The sequence below is a fragment of the Panthera pardus genome, unplaced genomic scaffold (assembly GCF_024362965.1).
Source record: "Panthera pardus isolate Hobbes unplaced genomic scaffold, ASM2436296v1 HiC_scaffold_26, whole genome shotgun sequence".
Lineage (NCBI taxonomy): Eukaryota > Metazoa > Chordata > Mammalia > Carnivora > Felidae > Panthera > Panthera pardus.
In genome coordinates this window covers 39,085,290-39,102,611 of record NW_026526832.1, presented here as the reverse complement: position 1 = coordinate 39,102,611, position 17,322 = coordinate 39,085,290, and the positions used below count along the sequence as shown (strand labels likewise).

Genomic DNA, 17,322 nt, shown 5'->3' with positions numbered 1-17,322 from the left:
AGGAGCACAGCAGACAAGAGGCACGTGCGGGCCACCGCCAAAGATGCCGGGAGAGTGGCTGAGAAAGGGCCACCCCCCCCCCCCCCCGTGGAAGGAGGGCGGCAAGGGACGCAATGGCAGGGCTGCGGCCCCTCCCCACCCCGGGGACTAGGGGGCTGCTCTAAGGCACACGTGACGGGCTTGTGTCCCTGCCGGCGACTGGTTTCGGCAGGCGCACGTGGCGGTGTCTGAAGACAGGACAGAGGGACTTCCAGGAAGGGCTTTCCTTACAAACAGGATGCAGGCAAGAAGTCTGCTCTTTGTGGATGATGTGGGAGTCTGGATGCGATGGCTGGAGCCACCGCAGTCACCTTGCAAGCGTGACGGGAGACAGCAGCACCGTGTGACTGCAGCACAAGAGAAGCGTGCCAAGCGGCTGGGTCCTGATGCTATTGAGACACTGGACTGACAAACCCAGAGCTGCTTTATAGCCACGTTCCTTGTCACATCAGCCAGCAAACTCCCTCAGTCTTTAAGTCATTTCTTTTGTCCTGCAGCCAAACGCATGCTGGCACGCCTACAGTGCCCGTTTGAGATGACACCAACAGGGCATTCCTTCGAGTATCGGGTGTCCCCTGCCTCTCTCAGGCCGGAAATTCCAGCCCCAGCTTTGGGCATGAGCCCCAGCTGTGATTCCAAGCGACCTGGCCAGTGGCATGGTCCCCTCGAGCCTGGCTTCCCTCTGATAACTCTCCCATGAGACAGAGCTATTCAGGAGCCCACCCCGCAGGGCCGTGGAAATTAAATGAGAGCCTCCAGGGCCCGGACAATGCCCGGAGCCCTGGTCTGTCTTCAGGGGTGGACAGAAGGCGTGGGGTGAGTCATCAGGGTCGATGGGGTGACGGGAACGGGTTCAACAGGACAGCCCCAGCCGGTCACTGCCCTCAGACGTGGAAGAGGCGTGGGAGAGGAGGGCTGGCCGCGAGGCTGGTGTGCACAGAGGCCCTGAGGAAGGCAGAGGGGGGTCCTGCCACCCCTCCGCCCCAAGCTGTCCAGGGTCACGGGGGTGGCTGCACGGGCCCCACACTGCTGCGGGGACTCTGTTCCCCGGGAGAAGGTGTTCCAGGCTCTGCGGAGCTGGCCTCCTGGGAACCAGAGCCAGCCTGTCTTTGAAAATGCACACAGGGTATTAGATGCCAGCACCGGGGAGGGAATCTGAGGCCGTTTTAAAGTTATTTTTAGCGTATTGCAAACAGCACTCTATTTGCAGGAGGAACAGAACTACGAGGGCTTTTGCCCCTTTGCTGCTCTAAAACCTGAGCTCTCTTTGCAGAGGAAACCGTGCGTCCTGCTCCCACACCTGCAGGCTTGACCTCAGCCCCACACTCGACACCGCAAACGTTGTGAGTGCAGATTTCAATTTCCTGACCAAGACGAACTAGAACGTAACCAATGCTCCTGTCGCGCCAACCAGACTCCGGCGATCTGCTGGGGACAGAGATCTAATCACAGGCCGTTCTTTGGAGAGGGGGAAGCTTTTACGAAACGTGGGCTCAAAAGCCCGGAAGCAGTGCAGCGATCACACACGCGCCCTTCACGTGTGAGTTGTGATCCCCCCTGCTGGCTCTGAGGGGAGGAATTTAATTATCAAGTCAACACAGACTGCTTTTCGGCATCTCGGTTTCTCTCCCTGTACCTCTGGCCTTCGCACTGGGATCCTAGTCAGCGACTCTCGTTCACAGCCCAGGTTTAAGCACTGCATATTCTGGCCGCCGTACCCATCCACTCACCCAGACGCTCATCCGGCCCCCACCCCCACCCCCACCCCCACCGTGCGGCCAACAGGCGAGTGAGGCCTGTGTGCCAGGCACTGAGGGGCCTGCTGTCCTCACGTAAGGGCCACTTCATACGTGTGGAAACCGGTCCCCACTTTACAGATGGGGACACTGAGGCCAGTGCAGCCAAGCAACTCACCCGAAGTCACCCTGTGGGTGGCGGGAAAGGGACCTGACTCCAAAGCTCGGGAGGCTGCCTGGACCCCACCCCCACCCCACAGAGCCATGGCCTTCAGTGTGTCCTTCTTGTGCCTCGTGCCTGCCAGGGCTCCCTTCTGCACGGCTGCCGGCCCGCTGCCGGCCCACGCCCGGCCCAGCCCATCGCAGCAAAGCCAGCCTGGGAACTGAAACTCAATCAGCCATACACTGCGCACCCCAGAACCGGGCGGCCAAGTGCAGGAAGGCAGAGGCCGTGCGTCTGCGTTCAAAGCCCAGCCACGTGCCCCTCTTCAGACAGCCCCGGGCCGCGGCAGGGCTCACCGCCTGGCACCACTGAGGCACGCACGCCTCGCTCCCCCGGCCGCGGCAGCTGCGTCCCTTAAATACACCCGTGTGTGCAACATATTCTCCCCTCTATCATCCGCTCTTACTAGAAAGAAGTCTTTTGAGAACCTGGGAAGCAAACACTTTGCCAGACACCGATGCCTAGCTCTTTGTATTTGGCGATTTCTTCCAAGATCTAACTGGAAGATTAAAGAATATTAGCTGTCTCCGACATTTACAAAATCAAAGCCATATGTAGCTATTATGCCACATGAGATACGCAACTTAGGAAACGACTTGCCCCGTGTTTTCTTGAAGAAGACGGCTTTTTTCTAAAAACAAGTATCCGGAGACAGAAAGCGCGGTGACCGCTGCCTGAAGCCCCGCCCGCCCCGCCGACCGCAGGCAAGCAGCGAGTGCTCTCATCTGTGCAGGACCGCTTTGTATGAGGCTCACAACAAAACCAGCTTCCAGACTTGCAACCTGTGCTGCACAGGCCGGTTTTGCAAAGCCTGGGCAGCTACCTTATTTACGAGATCTTCCTCCTAATAAATCTTGACCATTTCCAAACATCACATCCGCCCTCGCAGACAAACCGCGACTGGCCGGTGGGGACAGCCAGGCGCCGAGGTTCGGGCCCTGGGGGGGGGGGGGGGGGGCGGGGAGGGGTGCAAACGTGGCTCAGAGGCACGCGCGCGGGGCCACGGCAAACACTTCGTGCGGCGTCACAACCGCAGTCCCCAATCTGCCATTCAAACCCTGCAGCCTCCACGACGTCCCCTGGCTCCCTGGGTCTTACTTTTCTCAACTGTCAAGTGAGGGCGTCGAATTCTGTGACCCCAAGGTCTGTGTCTTTCTTTACATGAACGTGGACTGCTTTACAATTAGCGAGGGGACAGAGATTTGTGGAAACACCTCGTGAGCCCTGTTACGGCTTCGAAGCCACGTGGTGGGTGTCTGGGGACCTCTCCAACCCTCCCGTGTGTCCTCAGCACCAGCCGTCCACACTTGCTGCGTGACCACAGGCACACGGGACGGATCCGCACTCTCTGGGCAATGGGTGCTCGACCCTCCTCTCTAATCAGACAGGGAAAGAGCCACCACGTCACCGGAGACCTTGGACACAGGACGAGGGAGTACAGCTCTGTGTAGCGGGCCCAGCGAGTGCAGCACGTGTCCTTCTGGGGTGGACGCAGATGGTGGGAGGTGTGCGTGTGAGGTCGGGGGGAGTGTCTGTTCCCTTCCCTCAATTTTGCTGGGAACCCATTAAAACCTCTCCAAAACTTAGGTCTATTAAAAACAAGATGACAACCTTCCGTCTGCAAGAGGTCCCGCTGACGACACGAAAGGGCAGAGAGCAAAGGGACACGGCGTGGGGCGGAGTGGCCATGTCTGCCTGCACCGCCCCGGGGGGCCGGGAGCGAGGTCCCCGTGCTGGGCCGCATCAGCAGAGGGCAGAGCCAGGACAGGAGAACGGGTTCCGAGGGGAGCCCGCTGGCCCGCGGCCTCGCTACTGCTGAGCAGTTGGCATCGGAGATGACAGTGGCCTCACAAGCCTCCTTCTCTGCTCAGGGACACGTCTGGGGACGCAGGCCGGGAGCAAGGAGGGGTCACAGCACGGCAGGGGACAGCCGGGCTCCCACGGGAGAGGGGGACCCCGGGGCCAGGAGTCCCAGGGCCCCGGCCACCTGGTGCGTTCGTCCTGAGGGAGGCCCAGCTGCCACCCGGCAGTCCCTGTCTCCCCGTCCCCAAGGACAAACGTGTGTTGTCTACTTCCTGGCACAGTGGACGTGCCCTGAGCTGGACCGAACGACCTTCCCGTCACCACCAGCTCCTCCCCCGTGTACGTGCAGGCGATCCTCCCGGTGTGTGTTCAACCTCAGACCACATTTCTGAACCAACACTGGTGTCCCTGACGCCCGCTCTCTTCCTGCAGAGAGGCACTCCTGAATGTCCGTGGCCCTGGGTGCATACAGACGAGCAGGTGACGCTGGGTTCATCCTCGAGAAGCCCTCACACGGACGCGCGGCCGGAAGGAAGAGGACAGTCAACTCTGAAGGCGCCCATCGTCCTCCTGCTCGGCCGCTCGCTCGCTGCACCTGGGAAGCTACTTGTTCCCACCACCGCTGGAAGCCACCGGGCCCTGGAGACAGAGGAGCGGGAACCAGAACAGGGAGGCGTCCCCTCTGCCCTCGGCAGAGCCGGGACCCCACGGAAGCTCCCCCTGCAGACCGCCCCCCCCCCCGGCTCTGCTAATGATTACAAATGGCAAAGAACCTCCGATTTAATTGCAAAAGGTAATGATGCAGCGAGCACAGGATTCAATTCACCGCAGCAGACGATACCCTCCAGCAATAAACACCCCGAGGAGCGGCATGTGAAGGTGGCCAGGATCCATAGGAAGGTTTCCGTATTAAACACCCGGCAGAGGGCCGCAAAGTGCTGTCGACAGAACTGCTGACGGCGGATAAAAAACGAAGCAGAGGAGCCTAAATTGGTCTCCGCAGAAAATAAGTCACAGATCAATCCCCCTACATGGCGTCATTCCGAGACGGCCGAGGGTCCGGACAGGCGTCCCCGTCTGGCTTCAGGATGGGCTGCCGAGGGGGCAGGGCGGCACCGAGTGCACGCACACACGCGTGCAGGGCCCGTCACCGCTCCGGCCTCTCCGGCCCCCCGCAGTCCAGCGGGAACGGACTGGCCCCTTCCTGCCCCCCGTCCGCTCTGCAGCAACGCCCACGAGAGGTGCGTGGGAGGGTCGGGAGGCAGCTTGCGCCCGTGACCCAGACGCCACAGCAAGGCCACAGGAGGGGGTGAGGGGCCAGCCCCCCGCACACCTGCAGGTCCACAGGGGACGGCCCCGGGCACGAGGTCCCCCTTGAGTGTCCCGTTCGGCTGGAGGACTCTGGCCGGTATTTGCATTCTGTCCCACACGTGCACGGTCTGAGGACTACAACCCGTGAGAAGGCGCGAGCACGTGTGTGAGCAGAAGACCAGCTGCAAGGCCACCGGGGGTCACAGGCCACAGGGCAGACGGGTCACAGGTCACCGTCCCTCTTTACAACTCACGCAGACACTTGACAGGTCACGAGCACCAGGAAATCAGCGTTTTATGACCGCTCCTACCTAAAAGAGGATTCCAACCAGACTTCCAGTGTCCGTCCGTGGAAAAGACAACACACTGGAAATGAGAAAATGCGTCAGGATGGCAAATGGGCCAAAGGGCAGAGATGTGTCAGCCTGTGGCTCTGAGTCTTACGTGTGCCCGGGTCCCAGACAGCGTTCACCGGAGACAGCCAATCACACAGTTCTCTGACTGCTGGCTCTGTCCGTGCACTAAGCGTTTCCTAACCAACATCAGGATTCTAAGCACACACGAACCAAGACGTGTATTCTCAATTCAGCCGATAGGTCCCATTAAAAACACACAACACGTAGAGGCCCCTGGGTGGCTCAGCCGGTTAAGCGTCCAACTTCGGCTCAGGTCACGATCTCACGGTCCGTGAGTTGGAGCCCCACATCGGGCTCTGTGCTGACAGCTCGGAGCCGGGAGCCTGCCTCGGATTCTGTCTCCCTCTCCCTCTGCCCCTCCCCGGCACATGCTCTGTCTCTCTCTCAAAAATAAATAAACATTTAAAAAATTAAAAAAAAAAAAACCAAAACCTTTTAAGGGGTGCCTGGGTGGCCCAGTAGGTTGAGCAACCAACTTCAGCTCAGGTCACAATCTTGCAGTTTGTGGGTTCGAGCCCCGCGTCGGGCTCTGTGCTGACAGCTCGGAGCCGGGAGCCTGCCTCGGATTCTGTGTCTCCCTCTCTCTCTGCCCCTCCCCGGCTCATGCTCTCTCTCTCAAAAATAAATAAACATTAAAAAAAACTTTTTAAACTAGCCCCGCATGGGGCTCTCTGCCGTCAGCACAGAGCCTGCTTCAGGTCCTCTGTCCCCCACTCTCTCTGCCCTCCCCCCCCCAGCCCCCACCTCCACCTCGCTCTCTCAGAAATCAACACTAAAAAAAATTTAAAAATAAAATATAATAAACATATAAAACGACACAACACGGGAAACCGTAGCCCTGTCACTCACCACGGCCTGGCTGGAGCTCTCCTGCAGGTCCCATAGCAGGATGTGGCTGTCGGCCAGCGAGATGACTCTCCTCCCGTCCCCCGTGGGCTCCCACACCACACTGCAGGAAGAGGAAGCCCCATTAATTTGACGCCAGAGGCCCCGCACCTGTGTCTGTGGCTGCCCCATACCCACTGCAAGCCACCACGCGCGGGCGCCCTCTCCCGCTGAACGTCCGTCCTCCCCACTCGGCCGCGGTTAGGGGGCCGGGCCTCCGGGCCTCCGGGGCCTCCGGGTACGAGGAGGTGAGTGCGGGCCGCGATGGCACCGGCACACGCGTGACCCCCCCACCGCTGCCTCTCCCTGTGGTCTCTCTCTCTCTCCCGCCACCTGAGCACACAGTTAGAAGAGGGCTCTCGCCGGGACCCGCACTGATGCCCCGACCTTGGACTCCAGCCCCCAGAGCCGTGACAAATAAGGTTTGTGGTTTCGGCCCCCAGCCTGGGCTGCTTCGTTGTGGCTGCCGGAGCCCATGTGTCTTCCTGTTGATGGAGGGACGGACAGATGACCAGCTGTGCCAGGTGGACAGGAAGCGGCCTGCTGGGGGCCGGGGCTCGAGGAGGCCCAGGATAGACACTGCCGTCTGGGGCAGGATGCCCACGTCTTTGGTAGACCCAAGGACGTGGCTGACACAGTGACCGGGGGGGTGGGGTGGGGGGGGGTGGGGGTGGGAGGTCCTGCCTATGACGTCACGTAATGTCATCACGTGCCGGCCAGTCTGAGCCAGTGTCCTGTCACCTGCAGCCAAAGCTACCCCAGCTGATAACACACACGTGAGTCACTGATGAAAGATCACAAACCCCATCACCTCCGTGGTAAAGCCGTGGAGATGAAAAGTGTTCAGGGTTCCTGTCTCCCTGATGAATCCCTCAAGTGCTTATACAGAGGAGAACGTCGCTGCCACGTGGGGGGTGACCGTGGACGCCACGTGGGAATGACCACGGACGCCAGGCGGGGGTGACCGCGGACGCCAGGAGACAGAGCACGATACTGACTGACGGGGGGCGGGGGCAGCCCCGGGTGCAAGTCCCTCACACCAGCTTTTCAAGGCCGTCAGCACAGCTATGATTACTTTTAATCACAACATTAACACAATTCAAAACCACAACGTCTTTCTCCTTTACAGTTGAAGAAACGCACGTGAAGTTCACAGCACTATGACCACGTACATCATTCCTGCATCAGACACGGCCTAGCACATCCTTCTAACACTACGGGCGAAAAATGCACAAAATCCAGCCCATAAAATTAAAACACAGCAGCTGGAAGAGACGCCAGGAAGCGAGGTTCTGAAATCCGCTCCGATTTTGTTGCGATGATGGCCAACCCGATCTCTGCATTCAGATGCTTCCCGAAGCAAGGTGGCCGAAGTCCGTCCTGGCAGTGCATCTGCACAGGTGAGCCCCTGCAGAGCTCACACGCCTGACACGGAGCGCCAGGGAAAACACAAACCGGGACAGAAGGCTGAAGGGGGCGGCGCCGGCCTGTCCCGGGAGAGAACACCGCACTTACCTGTGCCCGACAGTCCCCTTAGCCCGGGCTGCAGCAACAGATCCCTGCCGGCCCGGCCGCCTGAGCGGCACACATTTCCTTCCCACACTCGTGCAAGATCGGGGAGCCGGCGAGGGTGTTTCTGCCGAGGACCGCTGCTTTCTCGAGTGTCCCGGGTGCAGCAGAGAGGGAGAGGGGCCCCTATCCCACCCAGAGGGCTCCGCCCTCAGACCGCATCTACCTCCCGGGGGCCCCCCCCCCTTCTGATACAACACACCGGAGATGAGGGTTTCAACATACGGGTTTGTGGGGACAAAAAGATGCCACCCTCAACACGATATTCTAGGAGCGGTACACCTAGGAGGACTTACGAGGAGCTCCTCACCGGACCTCACTCACAGACTACATCCACCCCCCACCCCAACACACACACACGCACGCACACACAAACACACACACACACACACACAAGGGCAGGGCAGGGCCGCATAGCCATGGGGATGACCCATGGGGATGACCACAGGACAGGAACTGACCATCCAGGGTCAGCAACGCTACAGTCAGGAAGTTGAGTGACAGGGATTTGTGGAATTTTTAACAGAAACACCAGAAAGCCAGAGATTCCCGGGAAAGTAACAAATCATAGGGTAAGAGTCAGCCAATTCGATGCCAAAGACGGACCACGACTTTTCTGACCGTGGCTTCCCCGGCCAGGTTAAAGTCTGCTGGGGAGTAGCCCCAGGCTGTCAAAGCCCGTTCCCGTGTCCCGTCGTGACCAGCGGCGTCTGAGGCACACAGCACGTGATCAATACTTGCTCACAAGTTCAAGGAAGAGTGAAGAATCCAGGTAAGAGCAGAGAAGCCGCATAAAAAAACGAGACCATTTCAAAGTACATTTAGCTAACCGCTAGTGCGTGAGGGCCGGGAAAACAGCCAACAACCGTAAAACAAGAAAAAGCTTTAAAGGCATCTGCACAATCAAAATCCCTCCACTAAAGCTCATGTGCTTGTTTTATGTTTTAAATTGCAGTGTCTCTCGAGCCCTTACTCAGAGCCTCCCCTTCCCCATCCGTCTGCCCACAGTCCTAACACATCTGCTTCCGATGTCCAAGACCACAGAGCAAACACGTGGGCCGGACAGCAGCAGGGTGTTTGAAGGAGGAATGTGGGTCACAGGGCATGCTATAAAAACTGATACCCATGGCAGAGGGGAGGGGGGAGGGAGGAGGGAGGAGGGCAAAGGGAGGAGGAAGGAGGAGAGGGAGGAGGAGGGAGGAGGGAGGAGGGAGGAGGGAGGAGGAGGGAGAAGGGAGGAGGGAGAGAGGGGGAGGAGGGGGAAGGGAGGAGGAAGGAGGGAGGGAGGAGAGGAGGAGAGAAGGAGGGAGGGAGGGGGAGGAGGGGGAAGGGAGGAGGAAGGAGGGAGGGGGAGGAGGGAGGAGGGCAGGAGAGGAGGAGGGGGGAGGGGGAGGAGAGAAGAAGGAGGAGGAAGAAGGAGAAAGGAGGAAGGGGGACAGAGGAGAGTGAGGGGAAGAGGGAGGAGGAAAGGATGGAGAGGGACTAGAGAGACATGCGAGGGAGGAGGGAGGAAGTAAGGAGAGAGGAGGGAGAAGGGAGGAACGAGAGGAGGGAGGGAAGAAGGAGAAGGGTGAAGGGAAGAAGTGAGGACGGAGGAGGGTAGAGGGAGGGGAGGAGGGGAGAGGGGAGAGGGAGGGGAGGAGGGGGAGGGGGAGGAGGAGAGGAGGGGGAGAGTAGGGGAAGGGGGGGAGGGGAGGGGAGGAGAGGGGGAGGGGAGGGGAGGAGGGGGAGGGGGAGGAGGAGAGAAGGGGGAGGAGGGGAGAGGGGAGAGGGAAGGGAGGAGGGGAGGAGGGGGAAGGGGACGAGGGAGGAGGAGGGGGAGGGGAGGGGGAGGAGGGGGGAAGGGGAGGGGAGGGGAGGGGGAGGGGAGGGGAGGGGAGGGGGAGGGGAGGGGGAGGGGAGGGGAAGGGAGAAGGGGAGGGGAGGAGGGAGGAGGGGAGGGGAGGAGGGGAGGGAGGAGGGAAGAGGAAGGGGAGGAGGGAGGGAAGAGAGGAGAGGAGAGGAGGGGGGGGGAGAGGAGGGGTGAAGACTCATTTCCTAGTTCTTCCTGTTCAGCAAGGTGCATTCATACCCACTTCCTGGAGGATGGAGTCCAAACTGCAGAGAAGACTGTGTGGCAACTAAGCCCCGAGCGCTACCACAATCAGCCTTTGGAGAGACCGGGTAAGACTTATTCTTGGCGGACGTCCAGGAGACCGAGTGCCCGGGAGAGGCCCGCTAAGCCTGTAGAAAAGCGCGTCCAGGTGGTCATACGTCTTCCGAGGAGTGACAGGCGAGTCCCTAAAAAGTCATGGCTCTGCGATGCCCCCACGTCTCAGCAGAGGTAAATGTCAAGGCAAAGTGAGGAAGGGACCGGAGAGAAGATTCACCAGAATCTGAACACAGGAACACAGGGATCCTATCGATTCCAGAGACCCGAGGCTGCGTGCGGACGGCCATCCCTCCTCAAGGACCAGGTCTGAACCTGGAAAGAACAGGCCAGTTCAATAAAAAAAGCTGTTTGCAGATCAGGACCAACAGAGACGGGCTTCTGGAAGGCAGAAGGGGCTTGACTGAAACACCAAGTCCACCAGGCCTGACCCCCGGAGGCCACGCGGACTACCCTTGTCCTGGGTCAGCGACGGCCCCTGGTCATTCGTGGCTGGCTTCCCGGCCAGACTACAAATTCAGCACAAGCCCAGACTCGCCCACTGCTGAATACCAAGCGCCTAGCACAGAGTCTGACCCGCACAGGAGAGGCACTTAACAAAGAGATGTTGAGGGAAATCGTGAATGAAGAATTAATTACGCCCCCTCTCGGCATGTGTCCAGCGCACTTTAACGCGTGAAAGATAAAGCTGGGCGGAGAGCCTATTTATCAAGCACACGCAGTGAGCATCGGTCCATCTTGGAACCCATGCAAGAGGGTTGGCTACTTAGTCTCGAAGGCACCTCATCAAGAGGCAGTCTTGCTGGCTCCCCAACTCTCCCGCGGGCCGCTGCACACCCCGCGGGCCAAGTGCGGGGTGAGATCGGTGCCCGCACTTCCCTGTCCGCCCCGGCCGCCCCTCCCCCCCTCTCCGGGCGCTGAACTGCAGGGGGGGGTTCCTGCCCAGCAAGCCAAGACTGAGCCGCCCGGCTGCCCCCCCCGCAGCCCCACGCCTCCCCCCACGGGCACCTCTACCTGCAGGTCCACGCCACCCTAGACGCCAAGCGCACGATATCCACGGCACCCCCGCCCTTCTCCATCTCCAGAGTTACAATTCTCCTGCGAGCAAAACCTTGGGAGTCATTTGCTTACGTGTATCATTCTCAAATTCTACATAAAAAAAGCGATGAAGCTTTTGAATCTTATTTTTAATGTCTGACTTCTCGCTTGGCACAAATCTGACCGAGTTCGCCCTCGGCTTCACGATCGTCCAGCTCTTGCCTGGAAACGCCGTCTGCCTGGCTCCTACTTTCCTACTAACTGCCCCGTCAGCTGAGAACGTGGCCCACCAACAGCCCAAGTTTAGTCCCTCTCTGGGCCTGTGTGTGCTCTCCCATCGCCAAAATACAGACACCTGTCGAGGTCTTGTTCTTACAGGAACACCACTTTCAGCTGGGGCGCCACCGAGAGCAGGAGGGCGGCACGAGCAAAGCAGAACCAATGACATCTGGGGCACCCGTCACATGCCGTGGGACGCAGAAGGTTGTCAGGCTCGGGGTCTGAGCCGTCTGTCCAACCAGCCCACTTCCAACCACCGGGGGACTCCCCCTGAGAAGAGCCGCGCCACAGTGGTGAAGGCTCCAGGCCCCGCTGGCGGTCTCACATGGCCCAGTAGCACAGTCCGCCGTGCACGTGACGAGACAGGACGACACAACACGAGATGCACCTGCAGCCTCCACCAAGGCCGTTCCGCCCACGACGTCTGCTCCAGAATCCTCGTCCCCACACGCAGTCCTTCAGGTGGCCAGGCACGGGCCTCCTCGTGCCACAGCCAGCCCCCCTGCTCGCACTCGCCTGCTTTCACGATAGGTGGCATTTTGTGAAACTCTCGTCACAGCGCAGATGTGTGTGCTGGGGGAGACGGGACGGTCGTGACAGAAAACCATCTCCTTCTGACACCGAACTTTGGAGACTGCTGCTTCGGACCGCTAACCTTGGTCTCTTCTAGTCACCGCAAGCATTTGGGGTAGATTTCCTTTGAAGCGTACGCGGCATATCCCGTGGACCTTTTCTGCCCGTGCGGCGAACACGCAGCCTGGCCGAGACGACCCGTCCCCGCGCCCTGGCTGGCACCGGGCTGCATCCCTCTCCCTCTGTGGGACAGCGCTGGGGCCCGTATGAAAGGGCCCCAAGTCACTGGCCTTTTATACTGGGGTCTGCTTCGATGCCAGCGGAGTCCGGGAGTCTGCCGGCAGCTGCCTGCCTCCCTTCTGGCTACTGCACGCGTCCTGCCGGCACCTGCCTCACGCTCCCTGTTACCTGAGCTGCAGCAGCACGTACACTGGTGACTAACAAGTTCAATAATAAGTGGCCCTATGTGGGCGAAGAAGGAGCTCTCCCCTGAATAAAACACACGAAGCCATAGCCCCGGCCTCCCCGAGATCCCGTTTGAAGCTGCCACATTTTATACCCTAGCTTCAAGTCATATGTGCTCGTTAAGAGTGTTTAAACTTGACGGAAGTGCAAGCCTCTTGTGTTGCCCCCCAGCGGAGAGAACCCCCACGACAGAGGACAAGCGTCCAGGTCTCTGCCAATACACGTGCTGACGCGGGTAATACGACCCCAGTCACATCCGCAGACACGCTGGTGACATCACTCTGTCGCGTGCGGCTTTACTTTAAACGTGTCTTGGGTAAGTTTCCATGTGAAGGAAACGGAATTCTTCCCAAAGAATTCTTCCCAAAGGCCACCCAAGTTCCGTTGTATGCATGCCTGCGACTTCTAGTCGCTCTGGGCTTGAGATCCTCATCTGTCCGGGGGCTAACAGCGGTGCGCCAACGTCCCAGGTTCGGGAAGACAGGCGAGTCGGTATTGAGCACGGCCCGCACAAAGTCGGCGCTCCCTGAGCTCGACACTGTCGGATGCAGTCGGGCGTTGGCTGCACAGGGAGCGCCAGTGTGGAGGGCCCGGTGCTCACAGAGGCTGGGGGGATGCGGCCGCGGCCCGCAAACAGCCTTCAACAGCCAAGACCGGCCCACCCCAGACGCCAACAGCCTCCTGTCGAAAAACCCTAACCCCACCTTCCAACTTGGCCTGTGATAGTGAAATTACCCCCCTTACACACACCAAGAGAATGCCACCAGGATTTAGGAAAAAAAATCCTCAGGGAGGCCAGAAACTCAAATCCTGACCTATTCTGAAAGGCGCCAGAGCCCCATCACGTGTCGCTGTCCCGCCCACTTCATGCCCAGTGGCTTTGGTCCCGAGTCCCCAACATCACTTTCCGTGGCACCTGTGCTTCCTCTGGTGACCGTCGGTGCAGAAGTCAGCCAGGCATCAGGCGATTTTCCCCCTGGCATCTGAGAACATTCTGGAGTTCCCTGAGTTACTGTCACATGCACACACACCCCACATTCCCTACACACACGCACACCCCCCCACACACGCACACCCCACACACCTCACATACGTGTGCACACACACCAGCTAAGCTGGAGCTAAGGCCTTGACTTGGAGCATTAACACAGAATACACGTGGGAGAAGAGTCTCAGCCTTCCGAGGAAGACACACCCACACTAAGACTTTTGCTCCTCACAGAGGAAACGCCTCCCTGGGAGAGTTGACTGAATAAGCTACAGGACAGAACTAAGGTATGCCTCTGAGTATGTGCCATTCATTCCTGAGAGGATTTAAATTTGTAATCTCTGAATTACACGGCATCAGAAAGAAAGGGAACACATCTGCCTTTTACGCGATGCAAGAGTTAATCTCGCCATAGAGATTGGAGACCCAGAGATTCCTGAAGCAAAACCAGGAAGGAGAAAACAGGTTCTTTAGAAACTTCCATGGGCTCTGTCACCAACAGTTGGCTAGCTCTCCTGGAAAAGGCCTAGATTAAGGAGAAAGCCACCAACGGTGTGGCGTGCATGGGAAGGAAAGCCCCACACTTCACCGTCGTCGGGGGCGGCCCCAGGCCTGGGGAGTCCCCAGGAGGTCAGGGGAGGCAGGAAGGGTGAGTGTGCTCGTGCCCTGAGAGGACAGGACGGGGACCGAGGTGGGATGACAGATCGCCACACCCTCACTTCCCACCCCGGAGCGAGGGGGGACTGCCTGAGAAACAAGCCGTGGGCTCGGTTCAGGACGTGCACCTTCCCGTCCCAGCAGCACAGGGCAGGGGCGCGGCTCACTGTTAAAAACTGTAAGAAAAAACAAACACACACCCCCCTCCCCCCCACACACACAGAAAGGGAGGAAATACACGCTCCCGTCAAACAAGAAATAGCACTGGCGGATCTCCAAGTAAAAACAGAAAGCCCAGGTTCACCTTCTTGGCCGCGAAGCGGGCGACCACGCGCCCAGAGCTGCCGCCAGCCGCACGGGGCTACTCCGCCCCCTCCACCGCGCCGGGCGCCTGGGCCCCACACCCCGCGCTCCCCACTGGAAGCCCCTCGTCCTACGGCTCCAGTGACGACCGCGTCTCTCCACTCCTCTGCGGGGCCGCGTGCCACCGAGCGGGAAGGCTCAGCGACTGGACCCTTCCCAAGAGTGGGCCTTTCCAGGCGTTTCCTCGAACCTGCGGTAAACAGGTGCTCCGCAGCACCCGCGGTCACGCTGTCGCGGGGCCCGCTCCTGCCTCTCCCGTCACCACCCATCCTGGGCGAGCGTCAGAAAAATCCGCTGTTGGTTTATAGGTAGCAACCCCTAAAATCATTGGTGTTTGTGCCCAGTAACAGACACCTTGGGATAACCGGAGTATGCAAAGTGCAGTGAGAAGAGAGATTCTATTTTATCGTGGATCATCACCATGAAACTAACGCTATAAACATAAGAAAATAACCTAGAATTTCTGCCATACTTGCTGCTCCAAACGAAGAGGTTTATTTCTCTGTTCATAAAAATCATCCATTTCTCTGCTTTATCACACTCCGCCAGTGAATTTGAGAGGACATAAAATTACATTAACAAGTGGAGAACAAAGTAGCGTATACCTAATATAAGTGTGCGATATCCCCTCATAATCACGGAGAGGAAAATACGAGAAAAGGGCTGTTTCTGTAAATAAACCCAAATAAAAAATCTAAACTTCTTGGAGGCAGTTAACGAGGACCATAATGGCAGGAATGATGGTTCTAATTTGGCAGGTTTCATGCTGATCAAACAAAATACATGCCTCTGTGCTTCAGATAAGGGATTCCAAAATGAATGATTCACACTCTGGATGCCGGCACCCAGGGTGAGGGCAGCGCAAAGGACACCAGAAATTCTTAAAACAGCCTCAACGCAAATTTAATAATTGAAGTCCCCAGCATTTGCACACCTTACCTCCTCTCTGCAGCCACCGGGGGTGGGAAGTCCATGAAAGGCTGGATGCCCACAAGGCCGCAGCCTCACGCGGCTGGGACACAGATGGACTCTAATGCACAAGGGACGGCCGTGTGACCAATGTGGTTCCCGCCGCATTATACAACCCATCAGGGTTCTTACTTTACTGAAAAGAAGGAAACATATCTGCCAAGTCATTGGTTACAAGCAGAATTTCGAAAAACCCTTTTAAAATCCAATAAATTAGTTCCCCAGGTTCTACATCTCTTTCAAACACAGAGAGCTGGCAATCCAGTTAATGTCCTCCTGGTGGAACATACGGAACCGAACACACGGGCTCTGCACGGGCACCGCACGGATTAAGGGAAGGACACTGTAAGTCGAGAGGCACGCTTCGACCAGTTCTGTGGATGTGTGGGCTCCCGACGGCTGAGCCACGCAGATTCTTCCAGGGGCAGGCTGGCGTCCCGGCATGGCCCAGGCACCCTGGCAGGCCAGCTGGTGCCGGAGGGGGTGGCTTGCTTGCTCTGACACCCCTCATCTGGACAGACTCCGAGTGCCATCAGGTAATAACTACACTTCCGGTCAGAGCCAGAGCAGAAGAGCCACAGGCCGGGCGTGAGGGGGACGGCATTTTCCTCGGACGTTTGTCTCTTTTGTGGAGGCTGACGTCAGCATTCACAGCCCCGGTCAGCACTCTGACACTGAGGACCCAGCAAAAGACAGGCGTCCGTTTCCTGAGTGTGGACATAGGAAAACATGGGCGCTAATCACCAGACCGGCACCCCCGAGAAGCCTCCCCCGATGGGAATCCTGAGGTCCACGGGCTCCTCATAAGGGTGGACACGGCTGATGGGCACGCTGCCTGGACCTGCCTGAGCGTGGCTTCTACGCTTCTACGCTTGCCACCATCCTGTCCTTCTGCCCCAGAGAGAGTCGCGAGGCACAGCCAGGACTCGGTCCGTCTTCCACGTGACGGACCATCGCCAGAACCGAAGGCCCACCTGACACCCAGAGGTCACAGCTCTGCCCCTCCAAGGATACCCCGACACCGGCCCACGGTGGCCAGTGCCCCTGGGGCTCGGACAGGGGTGCACGCCGGACAGCACGGGGACACTGCTCCCTCCCTGGGGCACGTGCAGCAACCCTCCTGTGTCCCTGGGTCTTCTCAGCAAGTTCAAAGCGGACTTGTGAAGAAAAGCACGTTTTGAAATAAAACCGTCCACCCAAATCCCAAATAGTGGTTCAGGTTCTTCCTCCGCTTTTTGTCCTACTTTTCTTTCCTCTGCCCCACCCCATTTTTCAAACAGTGAGAAAATGTTGAAACATTCTCACCCACGGAGTTAGTTCAGGCTCGAAACTTTCGTATTTAAAGCTCACGTTTAAATCATCACAAATAGAACTAAAAGCTACGTTCTTCTAAACTAGTGCCTTGGACACACTGGCATCCACTGGGTCAGCCGACCCGTTCTGGGAGACACTGGTCGGGTCACACGAGAGTTCAACGAAGCACACTCTGATCCATGGTTTTCAGGGAAACGTGAACTGAAATCGTAGAAACGACATGAATTTCTCGGGTAATGCACGTGAATACACTTTGTGCGTGGCCTTCAGACGTCGGTGTTAGGACCGTCTAGTGTGAGCTGTATCGGCACGCTGCGGTCCGATACCGCTTCCACGGCCCCCCTAACACGTGGTCTTGCTGGCATGATGAGGGCAAGGGAGTCTGCGTCAGCCGTTCTCCGCGTGCGGGGAACTCAACAAACCTGAGACAGGAAGGCGTCTGTCTGTTGTCCTAGGACACCTGCACAAAGGAAGGGATGTGGCCCCGTTCTGGGCCTCTTCAAAAGCTAATGGACGTTAGAAGCGAGCCAGTGACCGGGGGGAGC

The 17,322-nt window shown here is 58.5% G+C and overlaps 1 protein-coding gene across 5 annotated transcripts in view; it reads right to left on the bottom strand.

Annotated features, from left to right (window-relative positions):
• Window positions 1-17,322, bottom strand: part of EIPR1 (EARP complex and GARP complex interacting protein 1) — a 118,926-nt gene that overhangs the window by 10,950 nt on the left and 90,654 nt on the right. For 4 of the 5 annotated variants that reach the window (XM_019453201.2, XM_019453216.2, XM_019453231.2 and 1 more), the window contains one exon: window positions 6,378-6,477. In XM_019453201.2, coding sequence (XP_019308746.2) covers window positions 6,378-6,477 — 100 coding nt within the window. Of the gene's footprint in view, window positions 1-6,377; window positions 6,478-15,433; window positions 16,217-17,322 lie in introns of those variants that run through there. The other variant, XM_019453237.2, reaches the window with a different exon arrangement.